A 14,689-nucleotide genomic window follows, 5' to 3' on the forward strand; every position below is an offset into this window, starting at 1 on the left:
AAATGTGGAGATGGAGCACTTCTGACACCGAATAGCATTGTTTGCTGAACCAGGGTAAGTGAATAATCTATACATGGTTACCCAACTGGAACACTGTGTTGATGGCCAACTATTCACGCTGTGCCACCTAAATTGCCCTTGGGGTGCAGAGATACAGTCCTGCGCTTACACAAGCCCTTCAACTAGTTCGGAGGGCAACTGCTACCAGAGTCAAAGAAAACCTGCAAGCAAGCTGCAATTGCAAAAGAACACTTCGCCTCACTGTCATCATTTGTGTTCTATCCTTAAAACCTGATAATGAGGAGAATTTGCAAAGATGGTTCTGTTATGAAATGCCTGATGTACTTTTGGAACAATTTACAGTTCTATTCCTGATTTGCACAATTTCACTTACTGGAATGATAGGGAAGCAATCAGTTCACATCAGAAAAGGGACTGACACCCGTCTCAAAAATGTGCGATGGAAAAGCAAATATAGTACTTTGTGCGAAGTCAAAAATATCAACAGAAATGCTGGTTTAAGTCAAAACATTGGATTAAAGAGAAGCCACTCATTGGACTATTAACAAACATTTTAATACACAGTATGAAAAATATTATTTGCTCCCATGTAGTTAGTTCTCCAATTTGACTGAAGGGAAAGTGTGCAAATACTACTGTAGCATGAAGTGATTCATATTGCAGCTTGCCTGAAATGTCTGATGTACATGGGGTTGAGTCCTGCAAATTCCTCCTCCCTTTGCCAAAGCTGGGAAATCATGTTGCAGTATGTATATGCATGATGGGTCCTTTCAATCGCTGTCTGGAGTGACCATTCTTCAATTGCTATTCTGGATTGTGACCATCGCCAAACTATTAAACTGAAGGGTAACTTCAGCTTATTGTTTCTCCCTCCCGATAGCCTATGATGAAAGGTAGTAGGCCAACATCTCCCAAAGGAGACCAAACACCAATGCCTCACATAATACAGCATTAATTTGAATACTCTAATAAATGATCTCTCAATTCTATTCCAAGCTCTTTTTTTTTTTTTAAAAGCAAGGAATCTCAAAGGTGAATTCACAAGGTTAGAATAAAGGGTAGTTTACATCAATATGTGAAGTAGCATCAAAGAATTGTGTAATCACTGTGCAAACCGTTCAATGCTTTAACCATTTCCTTATTTCAGTACCATTCTTGCTGCTTAAATAGTGCATTTGAGAGGCATCTCTGGTTGTAACAGCAGAAAACTTAAATATAAAGCATGCTCCACAAATGAGTACACGTTACAATCTAAAACCAGAATTACAGAAAATGAGCACAGGCATTCTTGCTTTTATGATGGCAATTATTAATATACAGATGTGCATACATATGCTGAGGTATTGTTGCAGAGGAGAAATAAAGTCCCCAAAAGATTTAGCTGAGTTCCAAATACGATCTAGATTAAGCAAACCTCTGAATACAGACAGTTTTAATGCAATTAAACAGTAAAAACTGACATCAAATGGACAGTATTTGCAGAAGGCATCCAGAATTGGTTTCAGTGATAGTTTCAATGGCTATGGTTACAATCAATTCCATGGGGCACTTCAATTGAATCCTTCATTACCCAATTCTTACTAAAGAAAACACCAAGTACAATCTGATTTTAATTTCAAATAACCAACACATTCTGGGATGTGTAATTTTACAGCCATTACCCAAGGGATTTCTTTTGAAGGCACTTGCTTGCTTTAAATTTGTACCTTTCCCATATGTACCAATTTTCTCACCTCCCAGCCTAACTGGAAATGTGTTTTAAGTGGGTTTTGTTTACACAGGAGCTTTGGCTCTGACAACTTCCTGATTTGTGTTCTCCCAGTGGCTGATCTGTACCCAATGTGTAACCACATCAAGTGCTTTCAAAGATGGCCGGTGACCATACAACAGCTTTGCTCCATTTAAAAATTGGCTCAAATTTATTCATTGTGTCTGCAGTTCAGTAAAGCAGGATTCATAATTTTTGAATTAGCCAATCTCAAGCCAGGCTACAAATAGACCACAGTACTCTTGGGTTGAAGAGAAATGAACTAGGATCCCTGCTGCTCAGTGACCTATGTTAGACATCTGCCTAGATGGACATCTTGCTAAGAACAGGATTGGGCACTCCCCTAGAGGGTTAGGTTGACAACATAGTGTCAAGGCCCATGAATAATGGCTATTTTCACAGTGTACTTAAGGACACCTTGGAACCAAGTTCGAACAATAAGTGACGTCATTCATGAGAGGGGAGGAAAATGTACAGAGAAACCCGGCAAGAAAAATGGAAAAAAAATAATAAATTTTCCCAGTCCATTTAATACTACAATAACTTTTAATCATACTTGTAAGTAGCTATCCAACTACCTTTAACAAAAATACATACCAAAATGCTTACTAACTCAAACAGTGAAAACTGATCACAAATGCTGCAAAATCTGTTTATGAACATATGTACAGTTTTGTTATATTTATAACAGCACATGAACATTCATTTGGGTGGCTGTAAAATGAAGACGTGTGCATCAAACAATGTTCTAAAAGATCAAGAGCACACTGGGAATTCATCCCTCTGTGGAAGCCTACTCTAGAACAAATCCAAGTCATTTCTGTGTTAGTGCAACGATATCCTGTAACCGAAAACGGTATCTTCCGTCAGAGTCTTTCTTGGTCAGGCATTGCTCATGAAGGTGCCTCTGTTGCTCTGTGTTCCTGCCCTTTCTTCCCTTTGCTTTGTGTTTCACACAGTTTGAGAATTACATTGCGTATTTCTTCTCGTTTCTTTTTCACCTGCTGCTGAGGAAACCAGTCTATCAAATTCATGGGCAGCCCAAAACTTGGAATCGGATTCTGTGGATGACATTGTGCAAATATTAGCCCAACAGTGAGGCATGCAGGTAGGGGAACAGAAAACATCCTGAAGATCTTTATATCGCACAGCACTTATGTAGCTACTCTTTACTGACTTTAGTTGTGACTCTTAAAAGCAACTTACATTCACAACTCATAGAAGCATTAGTAGACAACATTTAATGGTGAGTCACGTAATGAAATATGAGGGGAGATAACCAAGCATTTAGTGAGAGATAGATTTTAAAAGAGTGCCTGAAAGGATGGCACGGTGACACAGTGGTTAGCATTGCGTCCTCATAGTGCCAATGTCACTCAGCAATGTTGGGTGAACAGGACTTGGGTGTGTATTTGGATATGGGGTAGCAGTCTTTTGGATGAGCCAAAATTTAAAGATGATACACTGAGACAGGCCACCCAGGAAAGCACCCAGGATACTCGAGTCTAGAGGTAGCAAATGCACGGTTAAGGCCTTCAGCAGCAGATGAGCTGAAGCAGGGGCAGAGACAAATCATATTACAGAGAGTGAAATGAAATGAAAATCGCTTATTGTCACGAGTAGGCTTCAATGAAGTTACTGTGAAAAGCCCCTAGTCGCCACATTCCGGCGCCTGTTCGGGGAGGCTGGTATGGGAAGCAGGTGATCTTGGTGATGATCTGGATTTCATATAATCCCTACAGTACAGAAAGAGGTCATTTGGCCCATTGCGTTTGCACGGACTCCAAGAATGAGCTCTCTACCCATTACCCATTTACACTCCCCCGTCCACCCCACCCTATCCCTGTGACCCCATAACCAAACATGCACACCCCTGGACATTAAGGGGCAACTTAGTATGGCCAAACACCTAACCTGCACAACTATGCACATCTTTGAATCAGCAGCATAATTCAAATTCAAAGGCGTTCTCAATTCACAAATGGACCTTTCGGAATGGGATCTCAAATAGGGAGAACTAAAATGGCACTAGTATAAAAGGTTCAAGTTATTTATGCTGAATATCAAAACCTTTTGAAAATAAACAAAGGAGAGATGCCATTTTGATGATCCGATTGCCTCGGCTAAAAAGTAATTTTTAGATCATCAATCTACAGTATTCCTCAATATCCTAACAGTTTGGTTGAATGTTTTATTGGTTTTAGAGCTTCAGATTCTAATGTTTCTTTACTCCTTTTGCAATTCAATTATTAGCTGCATGAAGCAGGAACAAAGCTTTTAAGGAGCGAGAACAAAATTACCAACAATACATTAGTTGGTTTGCTCTGGTGGTTGGGGATACAAAAGCAGTCAAGTCTTCCATTAATAATTATCATCTGGTGACCTATGGCTGGTTAGGTATGCTTATGTAGCGAAGAACAAGATTGGGCCTCCTGTTGATTGATCAATCAACATTCAATGCCCAGGCACATTATGCATCTCTATCTAAGCAATTCAAAACCTCCAGAAGAAGAGGGAGGAAGATTGAAGGCAGAAGCGACTGATCAACAATACAGATGCACCCGGGCCCTCGGGAAGCCATACTCGGGATGTCGCACTGGACGGGGTTGGAAACGGGTGCGGAGACAGATGTTGTAGCCCTCGCCTCGTTGATCAACTGAAGCCGGATCCTGTTGGGATGGACAGCAGCCTCTCCACTTTGTGCCCTGGTGTGGCGGGGGGGGGGGGGGGGGGGGGGGAAACGACCGGTTAGAATTCTTGACTTTTGAGAAGGTTAAATTTGAACTGAGGTGAAGGATGGAGGGGTTCTACAATTCATGGCCGTTATTCATTATGCACTTTCAAAAATTGGATAACATTGAACATTAGTCGGGGGGGGGGGGGGGGGGGGGGGGTGTGGCTGTATGTGTTAATGGTGACTATGGGTGATTTCGGATACCCTTATTATTTGTTTATGTTAACATGCGGGCAGTTGTTTGGGGGTTGGTGGGAGTATGGGATTGTTGTTGATATGGGGATAGACATTATATTTGTTACTGCTTATTGTTGGTGCGTTCAAATTTGGGAGAAAATATGAAAAAGGAGAATAAAAATTTTTTTTTAAAAGAAAAAAGAAGCACACAAAATTAAAGCCTTGCTTCTTTCATGACACACTCCCACTCTTCACATCCAGAATAAAAGTTGATACTAACCTCAAAAAAACTTTCTACATACTGGAGAATGTATACACCACAATCGCTAAAGTTGTCTTGCTGAGGAACACGTGGATTGGAGCCCTTAATCACTTCTTTGGTGAAAGCCCTTTTGCTTGCTTTCCTCATTTCCCACTCTACTTCAAGGTATCTGTTCCAAGAACCAAAGAGAGTTAAGTGGGAATATCCCTGTCAGAATTTTAAAATATGAAGTAGTGAGTTGCAAAAGAGCTCTTACTCTCGCAGGATCTTAACCACATTTGCACGACTTGGTCCACGTAACGAGTCCATGATAAGAATGCATGGTCTGTGAAAAAGAATAACAATGTGAACATGCATATGATTAATTTGGTTATGATTGTCAAGTGAATAACAATGGCCTTCAACAAATGTCCTGGAATTTTAAGAATACATCAGTTGGTTTGCTCTGGGATATCTGAACACTGTCATAGACTGATTATATTCCTTGTTCCATATATTCCAAATACAAGACTTCTACCATCCAAGCTTCCAGGTACATTATTCATTTTTTTGTCCAGGGCCCCGAAATGCATTTTCCACATGAGACAGAAATTTGTGGGCACTACTTCCATTCGAAAATACTGGATTCCTTGCTCCTTTAAACAACCTCCTTCAGACTGAAGACACAGCTGGGTGACTACTTTGTTGAACACCTTTATCCTGGCTGTAAGTATGACCCTCAACTTACTCGGGCCTGTTGATTAAACCCCTACACTGGTCACAATCAAGCTCAATGCAAGCTGCAGGAACAGTATCTCTTCTTTCTTTTGAGCTCTCGGAAAACTTCGGATGTAGTTATTCGTTTGCAATTTTATTAATAAAAATTTAGACGACCCAATTCTTTTTTTCCAAATTAGGGGGCAATTTAGCATGGCCAATTCACTTACCCTACACATCTTTTTGGGTTTTGAAGATGAGTCCCACGCAAAGACAAGGAGAATGTGCATTCTCCACACGGAGAGTGATCCAGGGCCGGTATCGAACCCAGGTCTTCGCCGCCGTGAGACAGCAGTGCTAACCACTGTGCCACCGTGCCGAGTATACTGATTATCATAGAATTTACAGTGCAGAAGGCGGCCATTCGGCCCATCGAGTCTGCACCGGCTCCTGGAAAGAGCACCCTACCAAAGGTCAACACCTCCGCCCTATGAATGAAATGAAATGAAAATCGCTTATTGTCACGAGTAGGCGTCAATGAAGTTACTGTGAAAAGCCCCTAGTCGCCACATTCCGGCGCCTGTCCGGGGAGGCTGATACGGGAATCGAACCGTGCTGCTGGCCTGCTTGGTCTGTTTTAAAAGCCAGCGTTTTAGCCCAGAGAGCTAAATCAGCCCCGATCCCCATAACCCAATAACCCCACCCAACACTAAGGGCAATTTTGCTAAGGGCAATTTATCATGGTCAATCCACCTAACCTGCGCATCTTTGGACTGTGGGAGGAAACCGGAGCACCCGGAGGAAACCCACGCACACACGGGGAGGATGTGCAGACTCCGCACAGTGACCCAAGCCGGAATCAAACCTGGGACCCTAGAGCTGTGAAGCAATTGTGCTATCCACAATGCTACCGTGCTGCCCTGAGACCACAGTAAACTCTCTTTGCTTCAAAAACATGGGCATTGGGGACTTAACATTTGATGACACCTGGAAGGATCGCCAGCCTCATGTGGTGCATTTGTCAGATAACCATGCTGACTGGAGGAAGCATAAGTAGTAATTAGGATATTCCTGATCTTTTACTTTGTGTCATCAGCCTGCTTCACATTTACTTTTTTTTAAAAATCCTTTTCTTGGCATTTTCAAAAATTGTGTACATTGCTGGCCATGTTCATTTACTCTACAATACAGAAAGGGTTCTCTTTTCTTTCTCTTAAGTTCTCCCATATACAGTCTGCTGCCCTCTGGCTCGGCGTGTGGTTCCGCGCCCCCCCACCCACAGCCTGCCCCACTCTTCTTTCTCCCCCCCCCCACCCTGCCCCACTCTTCTTTCTCCCCCCCCCCCCACCCTGCCCCACTCTTCTTTCTCCCCCCCCCACCCTGCCCCACTCTTCTTTCTCCCCCCCCCCCCCCCCCCCACCCTGCCCCACTCTTCTTTCTCCCCCCCCCCCCCCCCAATTCCTTCTCTTCTTCCCCCGTCAGCTTCGGCCGTGTTTCCCCTGTGGCTGAAGGGGTCGGCAATGGCGAGCATGTTCCCGCGTTGTCCCTTTTATGTCTCTCCAACCTTTTCGCTTCTCAACCCCCCACCCCCAGGTTGCACGATCGTATGGTTACCCCTCGTCTTTCTTTTCTTCTTCCTCTCCCTTTTCCTGCTAACTTTCCAGTTTCCCTATCCATTTTGCTTCACATTTACAACATTTTTCTTAAATTCCAGATTTCCAGCACTCTACTTCATGAACTACTTTCACACTTTTTCCTTCTTTAACATTTGTTCAATCATAGATAAATTTATATCTGATCATTTCCTTGCATTGTTCTCCACACACCTCTTCTCTTTCCCTCTCTCCAACCTTGGGAAAAACTACCCCCCGCAATTAATTTACAACTTCACTTCCAAAAATCGAATTGTCCAACCGTTGGCTTTCATTCATGGCATTTCTGCAGTTACCACTCTGCTTAACCACATCTGTACCTTCGGTGCCCTAGTCCCCATCAAAATCATCACTTTTGTATACACTGGCTGCTTCCTGGTACAGACCCTAGTTCCACTCATATTATGACCAACAAATGCAAACTTGTAGGAATATGGTGGACACATGATTTAGCCATTTCCCACCAGATCTGGCTGATCTGCAAAGCAAATCAGGTCTTGCTCATACCTGCCAAATGTTTTCACCACTCAACTTCCTTTCCTGGCTCCCATCTAACGTTCTCCCTTTCCAGTTACTGACCCCTCTTCTTCAAATCCGTTGTCATCACTCTCTTCACCCTCAAAAAGCAAACCTGGACCCTCCTGCTTTACAAACTACAAATCCATTTCCAACTTCCCTTTCCTTGCCAAAGATCTTATGCAGTCACCTCCCAAATCTGTGCCTAGCCTTCCCAGAACTCCATGTTTGCATCCCTCCAATGAAGTCCCCCCCCCCCCCCCCCCCATCCCCGTTCTTAACTGGCAACGGGTTGGTCCATTCAAGGTATTGGAGGGAGTCTATGTATGGAACCAGAGGAAATAGGCGAGGTACTAAATGAATACTTTGCCTCAGTATTCACCAAAGGGAAAGACTTGGTGGATGAGGAGTATAGGGTTAGTGTGTGTAGATATTCCGAGTCATGTTGATATTAATAAAGAGGTGTTGGGCATCTTAAAAAGCATTAAAGTAGATAAGTTCCCAGGGCCTGATTGGATCTACCCCAGAATATTGAGGAAGGTAAGGCAGGAGCCTCGACAGTATCCTCATCCTCATTGGCTACAGGTGAAATTCCAGAGGACTGGAGAGTAGCCAATATTGTTCCATTGTTTAAGGGCAGCAGGGATAATCCTGGAAATTATAGGCTGGTGAACCTTACGTCAGTGGTAGGGAAATTATTGGAAACATTTCTTGGGACGGAATTTAGTCACATTTGGAAACAAATAGACTGATTAGTGATGGACAGCATGGTTTTGTGAAGGGGAGGTCATGCCTTACTAACTTGATCGAGTTTTTTGAGGAAGTGACAAAGATGATAGATGAGTGAAAGGCAGTAGATGTTGTATACATGGACTTCAGTAAAGCCTTCGGCAAGGTTCCTCATGGTAGGTCCAATGAATGTAGGAATTACACAGTAAATGGTAGAATCTTGCGAGTATTGACAGCAGGGAGATCTGGGCATGCATGACCACCGACCACTGAAAGTGGCAATGTATGTGGATACGGTAGTCAAGAAGGCATAAGGTATGTTGACCTTCATCGGTCGGGGCACTGACTATAAAAATTGGTCAGCAATGTTGCAGCTGTACAGGACCTCAGTTAGGCCTCATTTGGAATACTGTGTACAATTCTTGTCGCCACACTACCAGAAGGATGTGGAGGCTTTAGAGAGGGTGCAGAAGAGATTTACCAGGATGTTGCCTGCTATGGAGGGCATTAGCTATGAGGAGAGGTAGATAAACTCGGTCTGTTCTCACTGGAACGACGGAGGTTGGGAGATGACCTGATAGAGGTCTACAAAATTATGAGTGGCATAGACAGAGTGGATAGTCAGATGCTCTTTCCAAAGGTAGGAGAGTCAAGTACTAGGGGACATGGGGTTAAAGTGCGTGGGGAAAAGTTTAGAACAGGTGTGGGAGGCAAGTTCTTTTTCACAAAGGGTGGTAAACATATTGAACGCACTGCCTGGGGAGGTAGTGGGAGCAGGTATGATAACGGCATTTAAGCGGCATCTGGACAAATATATGAATAAGGTGGGAATGGAAGGATACGTACTTCTTAAGTGCATACGATTTTAGTTTAGGCATGGTCAGCACAGGCATGGAGGTTCGAAGGGCCTGTTCCTGTGCTGTATTGTTCTTTGTTCAAGTCTAGAATGATGCACAAGCTGGCAGGGTGAGCATTACGTTTAAGGTGGTGACCATTTAAGATAATCCTAAAATCCCAAGTGGGTGCTAGCATTGTGCAAGTGAAATACAAAGGACATAGTATTTGTGGTACTTGGCTGAAGATGCCATTTCAGGCACACTTTTCATATCATTATGGAATATGGTTTCAAGGATGAAAACGTCACTAGCTTAACTAGCAATGGCAACAATATACATGAATTTCCATGATCTGGTTGCAGGTAGATTATCTTTTTTTTTTAAATATAATTTTTATTGGAATTTTTTACAGAAAATATAAAACATAACGACAAACAATGAAATGCAACAAAATAACCCATAATAACCGTACCACCCCCAGACCGCATCGACGCATGTATCCCATCCCCCACCCCCCCAACCCCAATGAACAAAAGAACTTCAAAATAAATTTAAATTAAATAAACAAACATAGTCATCGCCCGCCCCCCCACCTTTTCCCTCCCCCTTCCCACCTCCCCTCCCCTCCCCCCTCCCTTTCCCTCCCCCTCCCCCCTCCCCTCCCCCTCCCCTCCCCCCTCCCCTTCCCTCCCCCCTCCCCTTCCCCCCCCTCTCCCTCCCCCTTCCCCCCCTCCCTTTCCCTCCCCCTTCCCCCCTCCCTCTTTCCCTCCCCCTCCCCCCCCTCCCTTTCCCCTTCCTCCCCTCCCCCTTCCCCCTTCCCCTTCTCCCCTTCCCCCTCCCCCTTCCCCTCGGGCTACTAGGGATGCAAAGGCCAGCACACCGGCCTCTTTCGCCTCCTGCACTCCCGGCTCCACCCCAACCCCAACAATCGCGAGTCCCCATCCTGGCTTAACCCTGGATCCCACCACCCTCGACACTGTCCTCGCCACCCCCTTCCAGAACTCCTCCAGCGCCGGGCATGCCCAGAACATATGGGCATGGTTCGCTGGACTCCCCGAGCACCTGACACACCTGTCTTCACCCCCAAAGAACCTACTCATCCTTGTCCCAGTCATGTGGGCCCGGTGCAGCACCTTGAATTGGATGAGGCTAAGCCGCGCACACGAGGAGGAAGAATTAACCCTCTCCAGGGCATCAGCCCATGTCCCGTCTTCGATCTGTTCCCCCAGTTCCCCCTCCCACTTAGCTTTCAGCTCCTCTACTGCCGCCTCCTCCGCCTCCTGCATAACCTTGTAGGTATCAGATATCTTCCCCTCTCTGACCCAGACCCCCGAAAGCACCCTGTCGCTCACCCCCCTCGCGGGAAGCGAAGGGAATCCCTCCACCTGCCGCCTAGCAAATGCCTTTACCTGCAGATACCTGAACATGTTCCCCGGGGGGGAGCCCAAATTTCTCCTCCAACTCCCCCAGGCTCGCAAACGTCCCATCAATAAACAGGTCCCTCAGCTGTCTGATGCCCGCTCTGTACCAACCCTGAAATCCCCCATCAATGTTCCCGGGGACGAACCTATGGTTCCCCCTCAACGGAGCCTCCATCGAGCCCCCCACTTCTCCCCTATGTCGCCTCCACTGCCCCCAAATCTTGTGGGTAGCCGCCACCACCGGACTCGTGGTATATCTCGTAGGAGGGAGCGGCCACGGCGCCGTTACCAGGGCCCCCAGGCTTGTATCTCCACAGGACGCCCTCTCCATCCGTTTCCATGCTGCCCCCTCCCCCTCCATTACCCACTTGCGCACCATCGACACATTGGCCGCGCAATAATACCCCGAGAGATTGGGTAACGCCAGCCCCCCCCCCATCTCTACCCCGCTCCAAGAAGACCCTCTTCACCCTCGGGGTCCCATGCGCCCAAACAAAGCTCATGATGCTGCTCGTAACCCTTCTAAAAAAGGCCCTAGGGATAAAGATGGGCAAACACTGAAAAAGGAACAAGAACCTCGGGAGAACCGTCATTTTGACGGACTGCACTCTGCCCGCCAGCGATAGCGGCACCATGTCCCACCTTTTAAATTCCTCTTCCATCTGCTCCACCAGCCTGGTAAAATTAAGCTTATGGACAGTCCCCCAACTCCTGGCCACCTGCACCCCCAGGTATCTGAAACTCTTCACTGCCCTCTTAAATGGGAGTCTCCCAATTCCCTCCAGGTAGATTATGTACAAATTAAAAAGGAGCGGCGGCAGTATTGATCCATGGGGAAGGTAATTGATTTGGCTTCTCCACAAGCTAGTGTGTAGGCCAGGCCTATTCTGAAACCATGGCCCTCCAGTAGTAATTCAACCACAGGAGGACCCAATATGGCAGGCTCTTCAATATTTTTGCCAGAATCCCAATAAAATAGAGCATCATATGCTGTTACAATAGGTGAAGATGGCTCAACTTAAGGTTTTTTTCTGCAAGGCATTTTCAAGTAATGTGATTATGGCAAACACTTGCACACAGGCGCAGGTTAAGCTGGGTCACAGGGACAGGGTAGAAGAGTGCACCTAGGTAGGGTGCTCTTTCTGAGGGTCGGTGTGGACTTGATGGGCTGAATAGCCTCCTTCTGCACTGTAGGAATTCTATGATTCTATGACAAGTGTTAGTTTGGTCTGGGCACAGCATCAGCTACTAGCGATACACAGTGGAGGACCAGCTCAACATTGACTACCAGAAATCTACACTGGCAATCACTCCAGCATCTTATAACAAACGCTCACCAGCCCTGTTAAGGTGGAGATCAACCTGTTAGGGTGGAGATCAACCTCTCCATCCTGTGCCCTGCTGGAATTCTTAACGCTTGAAAAGGTCAAATTTGAACTGAGGGGAAGGATGGAGGGGTTCTACAATTCATGGCCGTTATTAATTATACACTTTCGAGAATTGGATCACATCAAGCATTAGGGGGGTTGGTGACTGGGAGGGTTGGGGATGGGGTGGTGGGGGTGGAGAACTCTGTGTGTTAATGGTGATTATGGGTGATTCCCGATTCCTTTTTGTCATTTGTTTATGTTAACATGCGAGCCAATGTTTGGGGTTTGGTGGGAGGATAGGATCGTTGTTATTGATAATGGGGATTGACATTACATTCATTACTGATTATTGTTGGGTGTAAACTCGGGGAGAAAATGTGAAAAAGAAGAATAAAAAATATCTTTAAAAACGCTCACTAGGAGATTGGTCAATATCTCACTGTTAACTGCTGAGAAAGTCAAAATATGAAATACAATAATTGCCATAGGTACCAACTGCCTCATGAGCAGACAGTTCCACATCACATTCAACTGTTCTTGATTATGTATTCTGCACTTCACCCGTCTTGTAGTCCACCAGACATCTAGTATAATCAACTTCTTCAAATTCCTTGGACACTTCCTTTGTAACCCCATGGTGTCAAGGTTTGATTACACATTTTCCTATTAGACGAGACGAGGAGAAAATGTGCCTCAAATCTTCACCTATGAAGCCTTTGTGATGGCATTGTGAACGAGTAAGTCACATTGCTGAAACACGTCACTAATTAAACTAAACATATGAGAATGTGAAGCAAGGGTTAATAGCTAGAACAAGCCAGAATGAATATGGGATATGTTAGTGGAAAATTACAAGTGTAAAAGGAGAACGAACTTGCTGAAATAAGGGAGTTGAATAGCCTTGAGAAACAAGAAAGATGGCCAGGTGACAGGGTATGAAATATGGGAGCCGCTTGCAATTATAACTAGCACCTGCTAATTAAGCTAAGACTGCTACAATACTCATGTGCCAATAGATAACTTTAAAGTCTGTATAATTATGTACTGGAACTATTGCAATAACGAATTAATAAAAAATTTATGCTTTGTAATGGGGGTGAGCTCAAGTGAATGTAAGAGACAGCCCCTAACAATACATATAAAAAAAGGATGTTTCGAGCAAAACTTTGGCACTCTCCAAGGTGGACCTTTGGAATACCTAGAGGGCTGCCCCGATCGCAATAAAGAATATTCTAAAGTACGAACGTGTTCGAGACTGTTTCTTCCGGACTGAGAGACAAGTGAATTAGAGACGCATTCACACATACACTTTGTATGTTGGTGACCACAATGCTGTGCAAGATGACAGGAATTATATGCCTAATTTACATACTCTAAATAAATACCAAGGAGTGTTTTAATTTCAAGAGACTGTTTATTTGATGAAAAAAGGCTGATAAAATTTCTGCGTGATTTATACGCCATTTATATAATTTTCTGGCACATTAACTATGTAAATTATGAAAGGACATAATTTAAATGTAAAATAAGGACTACTTGTTAGTTTCGTTTTTGAGAATCATAGAATTCCTACAGTGCAGGAGGCCATTCGGCCCACCGAATCTCTGAAAGAGCACCCCACCTAGGCCCACTCCCCCGCTCCATCCTCGCAACCTCATAACCCCGCCTAACATGGTCTGGAATCTTAGGTAACAGATAAGATAGGGAAGGTAACATGGCTACCTCAAGAAGACAGCAATAGCAAGAGGTACAAATGTTTGTACAACACCACGTTTGAATAGCAAATCCAGCTGACTCTATTTGAAGGAAAGCCAAATGATGAATATCAAACTAAGGCGGCCCAAGAGCTGAATTTTCTTGCATCATACTTTGAAGCCCCAGGATCCAAAGCCAGATGAGGAGAAAAACTATCAATATTTGTAGCAATTATAAGAAATTGTACAACTGTGAAAGGCAGGTTTGCAAGCAAATTCAGATACCAATCAACTCTACTTCACAACACTCATGTACTCACTGTTTTGAAGGCTGCTGACCCCACGGCACACTTTCTGAAGAGTTGTCCTCTGCCATGCTCCCAGCTTCATTGCTGTCCTCCTTAACAATACAATCAATATCAAGAACTAATGATCCTGACAGGCAAAACGAGTGAAATGCACAACATATGCAAATCGCATTAAAGAGTTCATAAATCACCAATTCCATCCCATACTCCTTCACTGAAGTACAGAGAACAATCTAAATTTGATATTTAGAATTCTCATTTTTATATCGAACATAAAAGGGAACCCAAGAGATTATTATTTTAGTGTTTGAAAAGAAGGGTTGGGTCAATTAGGGACCAAAGAGGTGATGCACTGGCAGGGGTAGAGGGCAAGGGCAAGCACTAAATATTTTTCACCAGAAAGATGAGGGTGCTGCCAATGTAGCAGCAAAGAACAGATGCAGCAATATTGGGTAGCCAGAATGAACTTAAAAGTTTGGCAATACTCAAAGTAGAAAAGTCAACA

General features: G+C 44.5%; 1 protein-coding gene across 1 annotated transcript in view; it reads right to left on the bottom strand.

The window, feature by feature from the left end:
- Positions 1-557: 557 nt before the first annotated feature.
- senp6a (SUMO specific peptidase 6a) overlaps positions 558-14,689 on the bottom strand; it is a 204,740-nt gene continuing 190,608 nt past the window's right edge. Inside the window, 4 exon segments of the mRNA XM_038790658.1 lie at positions 558-2,850; positions 4,981-5,131; positions 5,219-5,287; positions 14,197-14,276. Coding sequence (XP_038646586.1) covers positions 2,683-2,850; positions 4,981-5,131; positions 5,219-5,287; positions 14,197-14,276 — 468 coding nt within the window. The 3' untranslated portion in view covers positions 558-2,682.

This window comes from Scyliorhinus canicula, chromosome 1 (genome assembly GCF_902713615.1).
Source record: "Scyliorhinus canicula chromosome 1, sScyCan1.1, whole genome shotgun sequence".
In the NCBI taxonomy this organism is placed as follows: Eukaryota; Metazoa; Chordata; class Chondrichthyes; order Carcharhiniformes; family Scyliorhinidae; genus Scyliorhinus; species Scyliorhinus canicula.